Below are 20,296 nucleotides of genomic sequence, written 5' to 3' on the forward strand. Positions count from 1 at the left end.
TTCGAGCTCTAGTTTCATTTTGTAGAAATAAAAAAGACAAACAAAAAAAAAAGTAAATGTAAAATAAGGTACAACATAAAACAACGAATAAAATAATATCAATTTGACACAATAGTTTCACACATATTAGAACAGACTGGGGTACAAGCGAACACCTTTCATTTAATTTAACCCTTCAAAAATAAAAGGTTTTCGTGAAACAAATCTGTTCCATCAAACAATTTTCCAAAATGGATATTCTGAAATAATGCAATTTTGAATAATTGGGACACAATTCTAACAAAAGGTTCAACATAGCAACACATATTTACATCAGAATGGTACAGTGGTAGAAACACAAAGAATTATAATCTTGTATTATTTTTGGAAGGTTTGATTCAAACGGTTAAACACAGGACCTAACATAAAGCCAACCCAACACAACAAACTAAAAAACACATGCATCATTTTTCACAAATTAGCAAAAATATTGAAAAGTATTGTTTACTACTGTGTTGCACTAAAAGGAACATGGATAGAAATATTTAGAATTTCTTCTCTGAAACTTATAGGGGTAATTCTGTGATCTTTGCTGGAAAGGGAGCACAGATTGAAGACAGAGCTATAACATGCAGTTCTCCGAACTGTGCTCCCCATGAGTATGGCACCCTGCTGGGAGTGCACAAGCACAGAATTACCCCCTATATTTAAGTGTGCGTTATCAAAATTATATATAAGAAAAACATCGAGATTTAAATACAGTAAGCAGTGCTAACACATCAATTAGACATTTATAATTACACATTCTAGCAAGATATTAACAATCATTTGAAAGACAAAAAAATGTTTGTTTTAAAGTGTACATGCACTCTAAGAACCGATGATACAAACAATTGTAGGTAAAAGTCCTGTCTTCACTAATTTTCCTGAAAAGTTGACTTGCATAAAGTGATGGATGGGCATTTTACTCTCTTAGTTCTTTGTCACTAAAATTAGTGATGATAGGAATTTTACCCTGTTGTTTTGCAAAACTAAAGCATCAGCATAGATAGGAGCAATACTCACTGATGGATGGCTTGCAAGAATTTACGTTGGTGCTTCCTCACTTTTGCATGGTCTATCTTTTTAACTAATTTTGTGTTTTTATATATTAACCATGTTTCCCTGAGAACATTGGCAGCTGCATTTTTCACCTATACAAGAAAGTTTAGAGTCAGTTTCTATGCACATTTGAGTACAAAGCATGTTTTAAAAATGCACAAGAAGCTATGAAACAAATGAGCCTAATATCTTTCTTCTATCACAGATTACTTTAGTCCAAATAGCAACTGGTTCTGTGGTTTATGACAAGATTCAACACTAAGGCTCCATCGTCTAGACTTTATTATAATCTGCTGTAGTGATCCCAAAAGCAGTTACAAACATTTTAAAATTACAATGAATTTGTCATTGTGAATTGAAACTTTGCTGTGGCATGTGAAATTTAATAAAATTCTGGAACCCAACTGTGCCATGAGAGAATAGTTAATTATGGTTCTAGGGTTATGTCATCCTTCCTAATATAAGGGTCCAAGGGTTCCATAAGAAAGGTTACAAATCACGCCATAGTTACTGAGCTCCTTCAAGCTAACTGGAGAAAGTTTAAATATTCAAAAATAAAGTCAACATTTTCACAGGACATAAGGCAGAATACAGCAGTATAATACCGAAGCAAATGTGTTCCTGATAAATCATTTTAAATTTATTGGGTGACACTTACAGTCACTGACCCTGTGCCATTCACATTGGGCCAGTATTTGCAGTGAAAATAATGGTGAGGTTAATGGCGCTAACCATTATTTATGTGCAAATGATATAGCAACGTCAGGCGAGGGCAGATGCGCGGTTCAGCACTGAAATCATAACATTGCTGTCCGAATTGCATGGCTCTGATGTAAGCTTCGTGAAAATGACGTCTGGCATTCTGCCTTACAATTGACAGGCATTGACTGGCAGGAACATAAGAACATAAGAAATAGGAGCAGGAGTAGGCCATATGGCCCCTTGAGCCTGCGGGCCGAGTATCGGTGCGACACCCAGCGGGCCGAGTATCGACGGACGCCAGCGGGCCGAGTGTCGACAGACCCCAGTGGGCCGAGTGTCGATGGCCCCCATGGGCCGAGTGTCGATGGCCCCCATGGGCCAAGTGTCGACAGACCCCCAGCGGGCCGAGTGTCGATGGCCCCCATGGGCCGAGTGTCGACAGACCCCCCAGTGGGCCGAGTGTCGATGGCCCCCATGGGCCGAGTGTCGACAGACCCCCAGTGGGCCGAGTGTCGACAGACCCCCAGTGGGCCGAGTGTCAACAGACCCCCAGTGGGCCGAGTGTCGACAGACCCCCAGTGGGCCGAGTGTCGACAGACCCCCAGTGGGCCGAGTGTCGACAGACCCCCAGTGAGCCGAGTGTCGATGGCCCCCATGGGCCGAGTGTCGACAGACCCCCAGCAGGCCGAGTGTCGATGGCCCCCATGGGCCGAGTGTCGATGGCCCCCAGTGGGCCGAGTGTCGACAGACCCCCAGCAGGCCGAGTGTCGATGGCCCCCATGGGCCGAGTGTCGACAGACCCCCAGTGGGCCGAGTGTCGATGGCCCCCATGGGCCGAGTGTCGACAGACCCCCAGTGGGCCGAGTGTCGACGGACCCCCAGTGGGCCGAGTGTCGGTGGTCCCCAGCGGGTCGAGTGTCGGTGGCCCCCAGCGGGCCGAGTGTCGACAGACCCCCAGCGGGCCGAGTGTCGGTGGCCCCCAGCGGGCCGAGTGTCGGTGCAGCCCCAAAGTTGGGGTGGAGGTCGGCCGCAATCTGCACATGCATCTCCGGTCACCAGAATCATGCCGGACGAGGGGTGGTGCCGGATAAGGGGGTCCCAGATAAGGGAGGTCCAACCTGTACTACCAAACATGGCATTAATGTTACTTTACTAGAAGGTTGACAATAAAATTGGGGTCCATATCTTCCGTTATGGATATAAACAGTAATTACCTCGGTTTGCACTGTTTCAGGTTATCAGTAACACCTGCCAGCTACACATCTTCCAGAGCCCTATTGCTGCCTGATTAATGTAGGGAGCAGAGCCAGCTGCTTACAGGACCTCGGAGAGCAACCAACAGAATTAAGCTTGGTAGACACGTGCAGGGTTTACCCTGTGATATTGCAGCCGAATATTGGAGGATTCCTTATTGGAGTTGCTCATGTGGTATCCTGGGCCTGGAAGTGACTATATTTTCCAACACCAATGCCTCTGCTCCCTCTGCTGTAAGCTCTTACTTGCTTTCTGCTTTACTTGACTTAATATTTCATAAAAACTTTCTTTGATTTTGTTGTTATTAATTTCTGGTAAACAATTTTGAAATGCATTTAGCATATATGTTTAATTTTTTGCATTCAGGGTCACATTAAGTTTGTTTTATCTAACAAGAAGACGGTTCATCACCACCTTCTCAAGGGTAATTAGGGATGGCCAATAAATGCTGCCATTGCCAGCGATGCCCATATCCTGCGAACAAATAAAAATAAAACAGCAGCCCTCCTCATTGGAACAAGGGGGAGAAAATTACCATTCTGTACCTCTTATTGTGAGCCTATCATTGCTCGTAATACATTGTGAAAAACATTTCCTTTTTGTTTATTGTATGGTTACTGTGCAACAATTATTTGAAAAAGACGATATTTGGTGTATAAGGTTCTAAATTAAACCGTGGAGTCAATTTTCCCCAGTGATTTGTGCCGTTTTTTTGGAGCAGGCCGCTTTTTTTGGCCTAAGTTAAAAATCCAGTTTCCCTGATCTATTTGCATCAGCGTAACTCAGTTAGTTATATTTTTTTAATAATTTTATTTTTAGCCAAAGGGGGCATAACATAGAAACATAGAAACATAGAAAATAGGTGCAGGAGTAGGCCATTCGGCCCTTCTAGCCTGCACCGCCATTCAATGAGTTCATGGCTGAACATTCAACTTCAGTACCCCATTCCTGCTTTCTCGCCATACCCCTTGATTCCCCTAGTAGTAAGAACCTCATCTAACTCCTTTTTGAATATATTTAGTAAATTAACCTCAACAACTTTCTGTAATAAAGAATTCCACAAATTCACCACTCTCTAAGTGAAGAAGTTCCTCCGCATCTCGGTCCTAAATGGCTTACCCCTTATCCTTAGACTGTGACCTCTGGTTCTGGACTTCCCCAACATTGGGAACATTCTTCCTGCATCTAACCTGTCTAACCCCGTCAGAATTTTAAATGTTTCTATGAGGTCCCCTCTCATTCTTCTGAACTCCAGTGAATACAAGCCCAGTTGATCCAGTCTTTCTTGATAGGTCAGTCCCGCCATCCCGGGAATCAGTCTGGTGAACCTTCGCTGCACTCCCTCAATAGCAAGAATGTCCTTCCTCAGGTTAGGAGACCAAAACTGTACACAATACTCCAGGTGTGGCCTCACCAAGGCCCTGTACAATTGTAGCAACACCTCCCTGCCCCTGTACTCAAATCCCCTTGCTATGAAGGCCAACATGCCATTTGCTTTCTTAACCGCCTGCTGCACCTGCATGCCAACCTTCAATGACTGATGTACCATGACATCTCGTTGCACCTCCCCTTTTCCTAATCTGTCACCATTCAGATAATAGTCTGTCTCTCTGTTTTTACCACCAAAGTGGATAACCTCACATTTATCCACATTATACTTCATCTGCCATGCATTTGCCCACTCACCTAACCTATCCAAGTCACTCTGCAGCCTCACAGCATCCTCCTCGCAGCTCACACTGCCACCCAACTTAGTGTCATCCGCAAATTTGGAGATACTACATTTAATCCCCTCATCTAAATCATTAATGTACAGTGTAAACAGCTGGGGCCCCAGCACAGAACCTTGCGGTACCCCACTAGTTACTGCCTGCCATTCTGAAAAGTACCCATTTACTCCTACTCTTTGCTTCCTGTCTGACAACCAGTTCTCAATCCATGTCAGTACACTACCCCCAATCCCATGTGCTCTAACTTTGCACATCAATCTCTTGTGTGGGACCTTGTTGAACGCCTTCTGAAAGTCCAAATATACCACATCAACTGGTTCTCCCTTATCCACTCTACTGGAAACATCCTCAAAAAATTCCAGAAGATTTGTCAAGCATGATTTCCCTTTCACACATCCATGCTGACTTGGACCTATCATGTCACCTCTTTCCAAATGCACTGCTATGACATCCTTAATAATTGATTCCATCATTTTACCCACTACCGATGTCAGGCTGACCGGTCTATAATTCCCTGTTTTCTCTCTCCCTCCTTTTTTAAAAAGTGGGGTTACATTGGCTACCCTCCACTCCATAGGAACTGATCCAGAGTCAATGGAATGTTGGAAAATGACTGTCAACGCATCCACTATTTCCAAGGCCACCTCCTTAAGTACTCTGGGATGCAGTCCATCAGGCCCTGGGGATTTATCGGCCTTCAATCCCATCAATTTCCCCAACACAATTTCCCGGCTAATAAGGATTTCCCTCAGTTCCTCCTCCTTACTAGACCCCCCGACCCCTTTTATAACCGGAAGGTTGTTCGTGTCCTCCTTCGTGAATACCGAACCAAAGTACTTGTTCAATTGGTCCGCCATTTCTTTGTTCCCCGTTATGACTTCCCCTGATTCTGACTGCAGGGGACCTACGTTTGTCTTTACTAACCTTTTTCTCTTTACATATCTATAGAAACTTTTGCAATCCGTCTTAATGTTCCCTGCAAGCTTCTTCTCATACTCCATTTTCCCTGCCCTAATCAAACCCTTTGTCCTCCTCTGCTGAGTTTTAAATTTCTCCCAGTCCCCAGGTTCGCTGCTATTTCTGGCCAATTTGTATGCCACTTCCTTGGCTTTAATACTATCCCTGATTTCCCTTGATAGCCACAGTTGAGCCACCTTCCCTTTTTTATTTCTATGCCAGACAGGAATGTACAATTGTTGTAGTTCATCCATGCGGTCTCTAAATGTCTGCCATTGCCCATCCACAGTCAGCCCCTTAAGTATCATTCGCCAATCCATCCCAGCCAATTCACGCCTCATACCTTCAAAGTTAGCCTTCTTTAAGTTCTGGACCATGGTCTCTGAATTAACTGTTTCATTCTCCATCCCAATGCAGAATTCCACCATATTATGGTCACTCTTCCCCAAGGGGCCTCGCACAACGAGATTGCTAATTAATCCTCTCTCATTACATAACACCTGCCACCCGCGTCAATTCTGGCCACTTAGGCAAGTTTGGCTGGCTGAGAGTTCTTCTTAGGCCAGCGTATATGGCCTCTGTAGAAAAACCTTCTGGTTAGTTAAGGAAATCAGCGCAGGTAAGTGCAGCAGATGTCCGGACAGCAGCAGCAGGAGAGATAAGGGAGAGGGGGAGAGAGGGAGGGGTGGGGAAGCCTTTCGGGTATAGTTAGATGCGGGGACCAGGAGGGAGGAGGCCATTCGGCCTGGGATAGTGGTAAGGGGAGCGGACCGGGAGGCCATTCGGCCAGGGCTAGGGTCGAGGGAACGGACCGGCTAGCCACTCGGGGCTAGGGCCGAGTGGGGAAAGCAGATGGGCAAGGCACTCTGGGCTAGGGGCAGGCGGGGGAGCGAACCAGGAGGCCCTTTGGCCTGAGATAGGGGCAGGGGAGCGGGCCGGCAAGCCACTTGGCCAGGACTAGGGGCAGAGGAGCGGACTGGGAGGCCACTCGGCCAGGGCTAAGAGGCAGGGGAGTGGACCGCCGGTGGAGGCCACTTGGCCAGGGCTAAGGGCGGGGGAGTGGACCGGGAGGCCACTCGGCCTGGAATAGGGTCAGGGGATCGGCATCGGCATCTGCATCGGGGGGGGGGGGCACTTTTATAATTGGAAGCAAGTTGCTGCAATGTATTTTAATGTGTTGGGAGCTGGCTGTATGTTTCACTTCGCAGCCTCAGCCCGCATTGTGTTCCTGGTTACCGTGGCAACCCAATCTTTTTGGCACAGATCAAGGCTCCACCCCAAAACTAAAGGATAGGTTAGGCTGCACTAAAATGAAGAAATCAAATGAGGAAACTTAGAACATTTGTTGGGGCGCACTTGGTCCAAAAAAAAGCTTTAGGGAAAATTGAGCCCTGTATCCTGTTTATTTCAATTTAAGACTTCTGAATCCTTCTGAATTTATAATAGGCTGAATCCTTGATGTTGTAATAATATTTTAAAAATTAATTCCAAGCAGCCCCTGAGAAGGTGGTGGCAGGCTTATTCTTTCAACCACTGCAGTCCGTAATGCTGTTCGGGAGGGAATTCCAGGATTTTGGCCCAGTGACGATGAAGGAACAACGATAAATGTCCAAGTAAGAATGGTGCGTGACTTAGAGGGAACTCGGAAATGATGGTCTTCTCATGCATCCCTTGTCCTTTTGGGTGGTGGAGGTCATGGGTTTGGGAGGTGATGCCAAAGAAGCCTCGGCGAGTTACTCCAGTGCATCCTGTAGATAGTACACACTGCCGCCACTGTACACATATATTGTCAGGTAGAGGCCAGTGTTGTAGCTGTACTGGAACAGCTTGACTAGGGGTGAGATTACTTCTGGAGCACAGTCTTTTCTGTGTCCTGGTTAAGATATATCATCAGCAAATTGTTTTCTACTTGGACCAAAGCACTAAGCTATAGGGAGGTTGTTATTTGAGTTGCGAGGAATGTAATCAACTGTAAGGAGGAATATTAAATATAACAAGTTATATCAGCCACAAATTGCTGCAGTCCAGTATCACTGCAATATGTTTCTCTTCAGTTTGTTTTTGTAAATTTACATTGGAATTTTTCTAAATATGCAATGCTGTAGTTGCCTTTTAACTGTGTAGTATTTTAAGATGTCCTCAGCTACTGATCAGATATTATGTGCCACATTGTAAGTACTATATATCTTTGCTTTGCTACAAATAAACTGAAATCTATCTTTCATTTCTTCAAAAGAATTTTCTGATACATGGCACATCATCCTCTTCTTTAGACATCTGCCCTTGCCAGCTTGACTACTTGCATTTGATTTAAATTATGAGCAAAGACATGCAGCAAGCTGACAGAAATTGGTTACACTATGTACCACTGGAATTCTAATGCACAGTAACAGTCAAATCAAAAACATCACTTCAGTATGTAGCAAAGACATATTACTAACCAGCAATGTTCTCAAATTGATTTTTACCCCCATTTAGTAATGGATACTGAATTGGATGTGCAAGAAATTTTTTGTTAATGAAAACACCACCTCCCCAACCTAATTTTAGTTCCATTTGAAAAAAAAGAATGCTTACTCGTTTAGACAGTTGCGTATCCATCATAAAATTATGCACATGTTTTTCTGCTTTGGTAAGTTCCAGCTTCCTGGCAACCACAGCTACAACCAGAGCTGTGCAGCCAGCGCCCTATATGTAAAAAGAATGAGAAACAATAAACATTTCATAACATTATTTTAGTTATTCGTTTCAATATATACGCATGGCTCCGGCGGAGGGGGGCGGGGGGGTTGGGTGCAGCAATGACTTAACATACTGTCCTTTCCTCTCTGAGAGATGGGAATGAATCCAGACTGGAATTATAACCCAAGCGATTCTTCTGTCTGCCAGCTGGAAGAGTTCTGTGCAAAATGAGTTTGTGGATTTTCAGCCTAGTTTCTGGTGCTTGTGAGCCCATGCCACAATACTATCCACAATTCAGTACAATTGGCACCACATTGGCAATCTTACTCAGAAGGCCCAAGCAATTAAAACAGAAATCAGTGTTGGAAAGGGGAAAGAGTGCTCTTCTGAAGTTGTGATTGGTGGGACTGAGTACAGGGAGCATCTGGTTCATTACAATTCTAACTAGGGAGTGCTTGATGCCAGAGGTAGAAAAGTGTTCTAATTCCCAGGGCTGAAATCTTTCACCTTGTAATTACAAAAAATCTACCAAAAATATAAATTGAAGGAAAGTTACATATTTATACATGATACACACAACGGGGCATATTTTCTTCCTTTATGTGTGGGCACTATTCACCTGGACACAGCACACAGTGGAAAATTAGCTCCAGTAAGAAAAAGATAAAACAATATTGAAACATTTGTTCTCACCAAGTCTAGTGAGGCAAATTTATTGGGGTGGGGTTAAATGGATGGGGTAGATTTTTATCTTTATATTCTGGTTGTTCATCATTTCTCAGGAAAATCGATGGGAGGATTGTACACTCATAACAGAGCTCATCTGATTTTATTTCTATTTAAATAAATGACGGGTGTGAGATTTTTTTCTCTCTGTGCTCTGCCCATATTTAGCACCCTGGCGGTAAAGACAAAAATCCACCTCCATAGATTCTGCACTTTTGTCAACAATTATATTAAGGACTGACTCTGGCAGTTTTTTGCTCTTGGCTGCAATACTTGGGGTATATACCTGATTAAAAAATAATTGTAAAGTAAGTAGAGGATCTGAATTGTGAAAAGCTGAAATGAATATAAGAAAGACGCCCAGGGCTATCAATGTTGCAGATAAAATAAAGTGCTCTCACTTTGATTATCTGCAGCCCAGATGCATTGATGATGTCTTGATGCTTTGATGTGCAACATTAAGAATGAGTTAAGGCACATAAAAGTAGTTATTATAGTTGAGAAGCCAGCAGATTTAGTATTATTTTTAAAAAGCCAGCGCTAGTGGGGGGGAAGCGGGTATCTATTTCTGCCATCTCCAAATAGCTGATGACTTGAAACCTACTAGAAGATCAAAGTATAAAAAATTTGAATCACAATCCGTTCTATTGCTGTACAGTTTCTTTATGCTGGGCAAATAATATACTTTTTAGTAGCCTATAATTTGCAGTCAAAATAATGGCGAGGTTAATGGCACGCACCGTTGTTTAATCATAAATAATACAGCAACTTTAGGCGAAAGCAGATGCATGGCTAAAACGCTGAAATCCAAAAGTTGCTGTCTGAGATGCGCCGCTCTGCCGTTAGTTTTGTGAAAATGGCATCACGCTGTCTGGCTCACCATTGAAATGCATTGAATGGGTGAAGTGGCTGTATCTGTGTGGTAGATACAAACTAGACACACCACAGCAAGTTAAGTCTTGTCCATTTCAGTCAAAATACCCTTTCAGTAATATGTTAATTATTGCCAACAACCTTTTTGGCACTGAAAATTTACTATTACAATTGTGGAGTCTCAATTGTTGGAGAATTTAAAAGTGGCAACATTATTTTTTTTCTCTACTTTTCCTTTCTGTCTCTTTTTTCTCTCCTTCTTAATCCAATCTTTTCTTCCCTCTCTTTATTTCTCTTTCTGTAACTGATTTGACATTGAATTCACCCACTCTAATTTACACTTCTCAGTCCTTGCGCAGTTAATTTCACAATGCTTCAATCTGATTGGTTAAGGAGATACACAGTTGCTTGTTCCATTCACTCAGGTCCCAGATGCACTGTTTCCCTCGCTTTGCCGTTATCAGCTCACACTTTCAGCAACTTGCCACGCAAAAAATTAAAAAACCTCAATGTGCAAGTGTAAATCTAATTAACAGCAGATGCTCTGCCACAGCAAATTATAGCCCATTGTGTTTTTCTCCCCAAAATATTACAGGTAGAATGTAGAAATTCAGTGGTGCCGTGCCCATATTTCAGGCAGAAAACGAACATCTAAGTATTCATTTCAGTGTGCTGGAAGTGTGCACCCGCCATTGGTTAAGGCAGAATCAGAAACGTCCAGGGCCTGCACCTGAAACAGGTGCAAATAGAGGGCCTCACAGGACCAGCTGCATTTAGGGAGACATGACTTACATGCGGCCTAACCAGCGGTCCTCACAACAAAGGAAAGTTTTCAACAAAAATACTTCCATGTGGAGCGGGGAGGATCGAGAGGGCCATTCCTGGCTCCACGCAGTGCTGAAGATTGTTACCCGCTCCACCCCACCCCCTCTCGCAGGACCAATCTGGCAACTACACAGCGGCCCAAAACTGAAATCCACTTTGTCGGCGAGCTGCTTGTGGACACCCAGCAGGCATTTGCATCTTGCTGGCCTCATGTAAATGAGGCCCAAGGTATCTGGCGCACCTCGGGCCTACCCATTCTGGCGCAAACTAACTTCTAAGCCAAAAAGTCCCATAGAATGCCCCATTCTTTTGGTTTGCAAAATATTTTCAGCTTATTCCTTTGTTCAGCTTATGCTTAATCCATAAAACCAGCTATGTTTCTCCTTTTCTAAGCACAAGACTAAAATGTTTGTATATTTCACCCCAAATTAAAGCACAGTAACATTTTTTATTAACTTATTCAGCCACACACCAAAGTGGTTCATTCTTAATTGGCATTAAGTGGACTAGCAAACCACACTTTTGTATCTGCACACTCGGGATGGGCAATAAATGACAGCCTTGCCAGCATCACTCACAGTCTGAGAATTCGTTTTTAAAAAGTAATTTATTGTCGTGGATGTGTCAAACTAGTGACTGATGCATTGTTCAGCAGGGACATTACTTACAACTCCTCTCCCACTAAAGTAACAGCAGCAACATGACATGGCAGCCCAACTTTGCTACACTGCTGGATTTTCCAAAGTCCAGTGGGTCATTGATGGCACCCATGTGGGTATCAAGGGACATGGAGCAAAGGTGGGTAAATAGAGTTGAACAAACAGATCAGCTGTGGTCTAATGGAATGGCAGAACAGGCTTGAAAACTTGAATGACCTCCCTACCTTCCTATGTTTCTATGCTCATCACCAGTACAAATTGGTTGACTGTTTGTGGCACATGCTCTGCTCATTTGTACCTCAAAATTGCAACTGGTCATAGGACCTCGATTTGCATAATACAAGTGGCCTCCCGTCTGAAGCAAGTGGGTGCTCTGGCTGCCTTTCTCAGGACTATAACTGTCCTTAATACAATAATCTATTGAATGTGCAGTGAATCACTGTTAGTTGCTGAAACATATTACTTACCATAATCCCTGTGAGTAGACAAACTCCTTTCCCACAATATGTATTCGGTACCATATCACCATACCCAATGGAGAGAAAGGTGATAGAAATAAGCCACATTGCTCCAAGAAAATTGCTTGTGACATCTTGTTCATCATGATATCTGTAAACCAATTAGAATATCATTACACAATTGATTCCTACTGTAATAAATGAGCACATGTTGTTACTATAATTTCTTTGGACCGAACCTCTGCAGCGTGTAAAATACAGAAATCCTTTCTTCATGTATATATTTGTTAAAATATTTTTGAATTGTAATGATGACTATTATATCCCAATTACATTACACATTTGTGATTCGATAAATCTGTCAAAACCTGGTCTCTGACTGGTGATAATATGAACTCGGGCAAACTATAACTTGGGTTCGGGAGTTAATCAATTTACCCTGTAACTCAGAATAGTATAGCAACAAAAATTACAGAATAGATACAGAATCTGAATCAAGACTTGCTTAGAGGCTGAAGATATAGGAAACATTAACAGTATAATATGGTATTATGAATCTAGAGCCTTTGAGGGAAGCGCATATAAAGATCTCTTGTTCTTTTTAATTCACTCTTGGATTATTGAAAGCAAATTTCAAACCGACGATTAAATACAATTAATTAAGGAAATAAAATTAATATTTAGAAAGGTATTACGATAAAACTGTTAACATTTATGTTCCTTAGTCACCAGATGAAGGCACAAACCCAATACGCATAGCAGATAATAATAGGATGTTACGGTATATTAAGATATTATTATAATAGCAAATGGGAATACGATTTTATTCTTATATTTCTCATAATGACAAAACATTCTCCTTCCCATCTCCAAAAGATTAGTAAAATTGGTTTCTTAGTTCACTAATTCTTAATTAACAGCAGTCTGTTACATTCAGTAAGTAGTAAACTCAAGGAAATACTTCATATCAGGTGAACATATTAAATTACAAATAACAGCAATGTACATGGCGAATAAGAAAATTAGTATTTAAAATGAATGAACAAACTAATACTAAACCTCAATTAATTATCAATAGATATCAGCATTTAAACATGCACTGTTGCAATGCCATCACTGGATCATCCAGTTCTGCTCTAAAATTCTGGCCTGCAAATTGGGCCGTGTAATTTTTCACGGCCTCCTAAGGCCCCAAAACTTACCTCAGGGCCACTTTGTTCCATTATTCCAGACAGCACCTCCCGCAATACTGGCCTCATGGTAATGAGGTCCAAGACCCAATATCCGGGGCTCCTTGGATCTCTGCATTCTGCCGCAGGCTATTGACCCTGCACAGTGGGAAAATGGGCGTTCCCAAATTTGTAAGCCTTTGTGTCTGTCTTTTAGCTTTTCCTTTCTAATAGATCATTCTCTTGGTCTGTAACTTTCGGCTCTGCTCTCTGATCATTTTTTTTTAATCATCTCTACAATGCTGTCCATCTATCAAAAGCCTCACAGATTGGCCTACCTCACTGTCATTATTACAGCCTACAATTAGATATCAGGATTGAATAAAAATATATAGAAATATTAAGCACAATAAACAAATGTTTCATTTAGTGTCCGGTAGCTTGTTTTGTCATGGAGATGGACATATTTATATATTTTTAAGAGCCTTGCAACTGCCGATACTTTCTGTCCACGATTCATACTTCCTGTTGTCATGATTTTTGAGTAACACGTTCAATGCAAACACTATAATGGGGAAAAATTATGAAAGGTATGTCAACACTTCATATAATGGGAAGTGCCTAACTGTCTGTCGCGCTATAGTTACAGGCCTCCCATTCCTTGTGGTGCTGTGGTGCAAGCCACACAGTTTTCCCATTAACTTAAGTATTTGTGCCTTGATGAGCAGGTCCTGTCAAACTGTGCCTTTCACATAAGGGCAGACATTCTCAAGGATGGATGAGAAGGCGGAAGTCATCCCATGCTAACTGTAGTTTGCACTTGGTTGCATCTGTGAGGGTGACACTTCTTCAGTGCACCCTAAAGCTGAATGGAATTGATACACTTCTGAAGCAGAACCCTGGCAAACATCAGGCCTGGCCCAAGTTCTTGGCCCAACAAGGACACAACTATAGACTTATTCCCTGCCCCAATTCAGGAATTTCAGAGTTACAATAATTAATTTGGCGAATAATTTAAATGATCACTGTAACCGTCTGACCAGTGTGAATGATTCCTGGTGACCATTGTATTGCAGAGCACTGTTACTCAGAGCTTAAACAGTTGAACAACAAAAAGCCTGTCCTCCCAGATAACATTATCCCATTGAAACCGTGGGAATGAAGACGAGGAGGAAGACTATCAACAACAACCACAACAACTTGTATTTATATAGGGGGCAAAATTGCCATTCAGAAAAAGGCCCGTTAGCATGTCCGGGAAGTGCGAACGGGGCGTTAAAGGGTTTCTGCCCGGGCACTGTGGCCAGAACACTCTTCCCCAGAATTACCGCCGGAGCTCCGCTGGTGAAAAGTGCTTTGTGCCGTGCCCCGCGATTAGCGCACCAGCGAGGCGCAAGCAATGGTGATCACATCATCGCCGTGCGCCAATAGCTATGCGCCCCACGGGGGAAATTGTGATGCGGTACGAGAAGCTGTGGCGGCCGGCAGTCGTTAAAGGGGAGCTGGTGCCGCGTGGCCGCCATCTGTTTCGTGTCGGCCGACTTTTTAGTCGGCCTGACAATGGCTGCTGCTGATTCAGCCTGGCCGAAACCCTCCCTTGTGGCCCAGTGGGCCCTCCCATTTAAGAGGAAGGGCTGACAAGGACATCTGTCAGGCCGTCAATGGCTAACAGAGCTCGTAGGCTTTTGATGATGGCAGTGGACGTGTTTACAGATATTATTACACATTCAATCCATTTTGAATGAGCATCCACAACAACCAAAAATATTTTGCCTAGAAACGGGCCAGCAAAGTCAACGTGAATCCTAGACCACAGTTTGGAGGGCCATGACCACAAACTTAGCGGTGCCTCCCTGGGTGCATTGCTCAGTTGAGAGCAAGTGTTGCATTGACGCACGCAAGACTCTAAATCTGAGTCGATGCCGGGCCACCACACATGGGATCTGGCTATAGCTTTCATCATTACTATGCCTGGGTGGGTACTCTGTAGATCGCGTATGAACGTTTCCCTGCCTTTCTTAGGCAAAACCACGTGATTACTCCACAAAAGACAGTCCGCCTGTATGGACATTTTGTCTTTGCGCCGCTGGAACGGCTTGATCTTTTCATGCATTTCCGCTGGGACGCTGGACCAGGTCCCATGGAGGACACAGTTGTTTACAAGGGACAGTAAAGGATCCTGGCTGGTCCAGGTCCTGATCTGGCGGGCCGCAACAGGTGACTTTTCTTTTTCAAATGATTCCATCACTAAGAGCAAGTCTGCAGGCTGTGCCATTTCCACCCCAGTGGTGGGCAATGGTAGCCGACTGATAGCATCAGCGCGGTTCTCTGTGCCTGGCCTGTGGCGAATTACATAGTTATATGCAGACAGCATGAGCGCCCATCTTTGGATGCGAGCAGAGGCATTGGTATTAATACCTTTACTCGCTGAGAATAGCGATATGAGCGGCCTATGGTCAGTTTCTAACTCAAAGTTAAGACCAAACAGATACTGGTGCATTTTTTTCACCCCGTAAATGCATGTCAGAGCTTCTTTTTCAATCATGCTGTCGGCCCTTTCGGCCTTGGACAAACTCCTGGGCACATAAGCGACAGGTTGCAATGTTCTCGATTCGTTTGCTTGTTGTAACACACACCCGACCCCGTATGAAGACGTATCGCAAGCTAGCACTAAACGTTTACATGGGTCATACAGAACAAGCAGTTTGTTGGAACATAACAGATTTCCGGCTTTCTCAAAAGCAGTCTCTTGTGATTTCCCCCATACCCAGTCATCTTCCTTGTGTAGCAACATATGTAGAGGTTCTAGCAAGGTGCTTAACCCGGGTAGGAAATTACCAAAATAATTGAGGAGTCCCAGGAACGACCGCAGCTCCGTCACGTTCTGTGGTCTCGGAGTGTTCTTGATGGCCTCCGTCTGAGTGTTGGTGGGTCTGATGCCATCTGCTGCGATTCTTCTCCCCAAGAACTCGACCTTTGGCGCCAGGAAAATACAATTCAAGCATTTCAACTTGAGTCCCACACGATCGAGCTGACTTAGAACCTCTTCCAGGTTCTGCAAGTGTTCGATGGTGTCCCGACCTGTGATCAATATGTTGTCCTGGAAAACCACGGTGTGCGGAACCGACTTTAGCAGACTCTCCATGTTGCTTTGAAAAATTGCTGCGGCCGATCGAATCCCAAACGGGCATCGATTGTAGATGAACAGATCTTTGTGCGTGTTGATGCCGGTGAGGCCTTTCGAAGATTCCGCCAGCTCCTGCGTCATGTAGGCCGAGTTCAGGTCCAACTTGGTGAACATCTTCCCTCCTGCCAGCGTCGCAAATAGGTCATCTGCCTTGGGTTGCGGGTATTGGTCCTGCAGCAAAAAATGGTTAATCGTTACTTTATAGTCCCCACAAATTTTGACCGTGCCATCGCCCTTGAGAACCGGAACAATCAGACTGGCCCACTCGTTGAACTCAACCGCGCAATGGTGCCCTCTCGTTGCAGCCTGTTCAGCTCAACCTCCACTTTCTCTCGCATCATGTATGGCACCGCACGTGCCTTGTGGTGGATGGGTGATGTACCGGGAACCAAGTGGATCTGCACCTTCACCCCAGAGAAATTTCTGATGCCTGGCTCAAACAACGACGGAAACTTGCTCAAAACCTGTGCACATGAGGCGCTTGGATGTCGTCCCAGTTCCAGCGGATTTTTCCCAGCCAGCTTCTGCCGAATAGTGTGGGGCCATCTCCTGGTACAATCCATAGTGGTAGTTTGTGCACCGCTCCATCATAGGAGACTTTTACTGCTGCCCTGCCAATTACATGGATCAGCTCTTTAGTGTAAGTTCTCAGCTTGGTATGAATAGGGCTCAGCTTGGGCCTTTGTGCCTTGTTGCACCACAGCCTCTCAAAGGCCTTTTTGCTCATGATAGACTGACTCGCACCCATGTCCAATTCCATGGATACTGGAATTCCGTTCAGTTCAACTTTCAACATAATCGGTGGACATTTCACGGTTCGAGTCACTAGTTCAGTTTGATCCGCCATGGATCTGTCTTCCTCTGCAATGTGGTGGTTTGCAGGGTTTGCAGCTCATCTGCACATTCTCTGGAGGTGTCCCATTGTTCCACAGCCTTTGCACGCATAGTGTATGAAGCGGCATTGATGGGCTCGATGATCACCTCCGCAGCGCCAACAAGGTGTTAATTGCCTCGCATTCACACTTGATGGCAGACTGTGAGTCATCTGAGTACGTACAGCTGCAGGCATGTACATTCTGCCATATGCATTCCTGCCTGAAAACAACATTACCTTGACAACAGTCAATAGTTTACGAAGGGTAACCTCAATGCCAATGCCAAGCACAAAAAAGTCTCTTAGCATTTGCTCCAGGAATCCACCGAATTCGCAATGTCCTGCAAGGTGCCTTAGATCAGCGACGTATCTCGCCACTTCCTGGCCATCAGACCGTTGACATGTATAAAATTGATACCTTGCCATCAGAATGCTCTCCTTTGGATTTAGGTGCTCCCGGACCAGCGTACACAGTTCTTCATATGATTTGGTTGTTGGTTTCACCAGAGCAAGAAGATTCTTCATGAGGCCATAGGTTGTTGCCCGGCAGACGGTGAGGTGGATCGGCTTTCGTTTGGCAGCGTTCTCATTCCCTTACAGCTCGTTGGCCACGACGTATTGGTCGAGTCGCTCCATGAAGGCTTCCCAATCATCACCTTCTGAGAATTTCTCCAGGATACCAACAGTTCTCTGCATTTTCGCGTGATGGTTCATTATCTATTACTCGTCGCCAGTTTTTTAATGTCTCAAATAAAGCAATGTGACTGAGTACTGTAGACATGAGTAAGTGTGACCTCAGTCTCTTTATTCTGACTCCAGAATGCTGGCACAGCACGGGAGGCCTGCTTATATGCAGTGTTCCCAAGGGATGCTGGGACCCCTTGGGATTCCAACAGATGCGCCCTCTGGTGGTGGTAGAATGCTTGTTACAAATTGTTGCATACATAACAAAATCACACCTTGCTCTCTCCCTCGATTCCTCTTATACCTTCTCCTCCTTCAATTCCCTCTCACCTCTCCTGTAAAATTCTTTGGGGCCAAAATTGTCCCTTTCTATAAGAGCAGTGGCCACCTCTCAGTAAGGACTCACTGCCTAGTCGACGCAGAGTCACCGACATTTTATAAATTGGCCTCCATTTTTTTTCCAGTGGTGATGGTCACTGCGCCGCCCATGTAGCTGCCCCGTCGAGCACGCGGCGACCCCCTTCCGACCGGCGGCGGCCCCCTTTCTGCCCCGCGAGGGGAATTGCTCGCTGCTGCCGACGGTTTCTGATATACTTTTTCATCTTTATAAAATAATTTTATTTCATATTCTAAATTTAAAATTAATTTCGATGTGATACTCTATTATTTTTGAAGATTGATGTAAGATATACTGAAGGAATAAGATAGGTCCAGTAGCTGAAAACAGTTATCACAAAGGAGTTTTTGTTTATTTCCCAAGCCTATTATATAAAACGTACTTGGGTCTCAAGGCAGTTCACCCCTGGTTGTGAGTTTCATGGCTACGGATCCCAGTCCTTGAAGATGTCAGTGAGTCAGCCCTTCGTAACCGGTTTGCAATCTCACTTCTTCTGCAATGAAGCAGAGGCAGTGAAGGCAAGTCTCGCTTGACATACTAAGGTAGCAAGGTGTGCCTTGTGGATTTTGACAGCAGTGAATCCACTGCTTGGGATGTGTCTGGACCTGTAGATTTTGTCGCTCTTGAATTTATCCTCCACAAATTGGGGTTTTATAACTAGGAGCATAGAGTTCAACAGTAAATAAGTAATGCTAACTTTTTACAAGGCAATGGTTAAGATACAATGCAGTATTTATTTCCCATCCCTAGTACATTAAGACTCAACCACATACTATGTGACTGGAGTAAAATATAGGCCAGATCGGGTAGGGGTAGCAGTGTCCCACCTCTGGGTATTGGTAAATCATTTGGGTTTCATTGGTCTTTTTCTGTTGCTTGCCCACAAATGATCAGATTTATTGAATTCTGTTTGACAACATGCCCTAGTGGGATTTAAACCTACAACTTCTGAGTTGCTACTCTAGTATCGTAACTATTAGGCTACAATACCCATTTTCATTTCAGTTACCCTTTCCCTCTCTCACAACATCAGTCTCCAGCCCAATAGATTCAGACACATGAAAATTTGTCCCATAATTTCCCATTTCTGGCTTCATCCTGGCGAATCTGAGCTGTAGATTCTACATGGGGCCGAAATTCACCCCCTCCGGAAACAGGTCGCATCTACTGTTTTTTTTGTGTGTTTTGGCTGCCGCAATGGATGTGGAGGCCCATCTTGTGAAGTTCAATTCTTTGTTGTTTTTTTTCGAGCGGGGTGGAAGTCGGTCATAATGGGGGCGGTAATGGGGGCGGGACCGGAGTGTCCGTCATAAGAGGGGCGGAAGTGGGGGCGGGAAATGTGTCCGCCGCTGTCAGCTGGGCTGGTGAGGTAATCGCACTGGCGCGTCAAAACGTCTCTCATCTTCAGTTAAAGGGGAGAGCCACTGCCAGCTCTGCAGCTTTTTCAGTTAGGTCCACTGGGCCACCAGGGAGAGTTTCGGCTGGGCCAAGAGGGGGTGCCAGGCTGCCTGTTGGTGGTCCGGCCAAACCCGGAGGCATAACTGTCAGGCCGACCTGGCAGTCGGCCAACAAAGAAAAATAAGATGGCGGCCACAACAGTACACCCTCCCCTTTAATGGAGTCTGAACCACCATTTTACACATACTGCAAACACAATGCACCGACAGAAAAAACTGGCATTTGATGATGCACTTAGGAGGGTCCGGCAGCAGCGCGTCAGATGTGGGGACTGCCGGGAAAACTACCAGGGAGAATTTCGCGAGCGGTGGCTATTCAACTACAAATTGGCGGCCATTCGACATTGCTGCATGGCTGCCACTCTGCGGTGGTAACAGGCCTTATCGGGAGGCTGCATTTTGTTCCCTATGGATTTAGTGTCATCTCTACAATGGAGCGTCCAAAACTGCATATAGAACTAATAAAACAAAACAAACACATAGGATGAGAATATTGAGTGTCGGCACCTAGTTAAACCATTGGGTAGGACATGGGGCAGTGATAGACAGTGTGAATATGACAGGGGGCAAGAAAATTACATA

The 20,296-nt window shown here is 44.4% G+C and overlaps 1 protein-coding gene across 2 annotated transcripts in view; it reads right to left on the reverse strand.

Annotated features, from left to right (window-relative positions):
• Positions 1-20,296, reverse strand: part of LOC139265992 (small conductance calcium-activated potassium channel protein 2) — a 271,997-nt gene that overhangs the window by 59,698 nt on the left and 192,003 nt on the right. For both annotated transcript variants that reach the window (XM_070883704.1, XM_070883715.1), the window contains 3 exons: positions 11,956-12,097; positions 8,301-8,411; positions 1,045-1,172 (listed from right to left, as the gene is read on the reverse strand). In XM_070883704.1, coding sequence (XP_070739805.1) covers positions 1,045-1,172; positions 8,301-8,411; positions 11,956-12,097 — 381 coding nt within the window. The remainder of the gene's footprint in view (positions 1-1,044; positions 1,173-8,300; positions 8,412-11,955; positions 12,098-20,296) is intronic.

The sequence above is a fragment of the Pristiophorus japonicus genome, chromosome 1, assembly GCF_044704955.1.
Source record: "Pristiophorus japonicus isolate sPriJap1 chromosome 1, sPriJap1.hap1, whole genome shotgun sequence".
NCBI classification, from domain to species: domain Eukaryota; kingdom Metazoa; phylum Chordata; class Chondrichthyes; family Pristiophoridae; genus Pristiophorus; species Pristiophorus japonicus.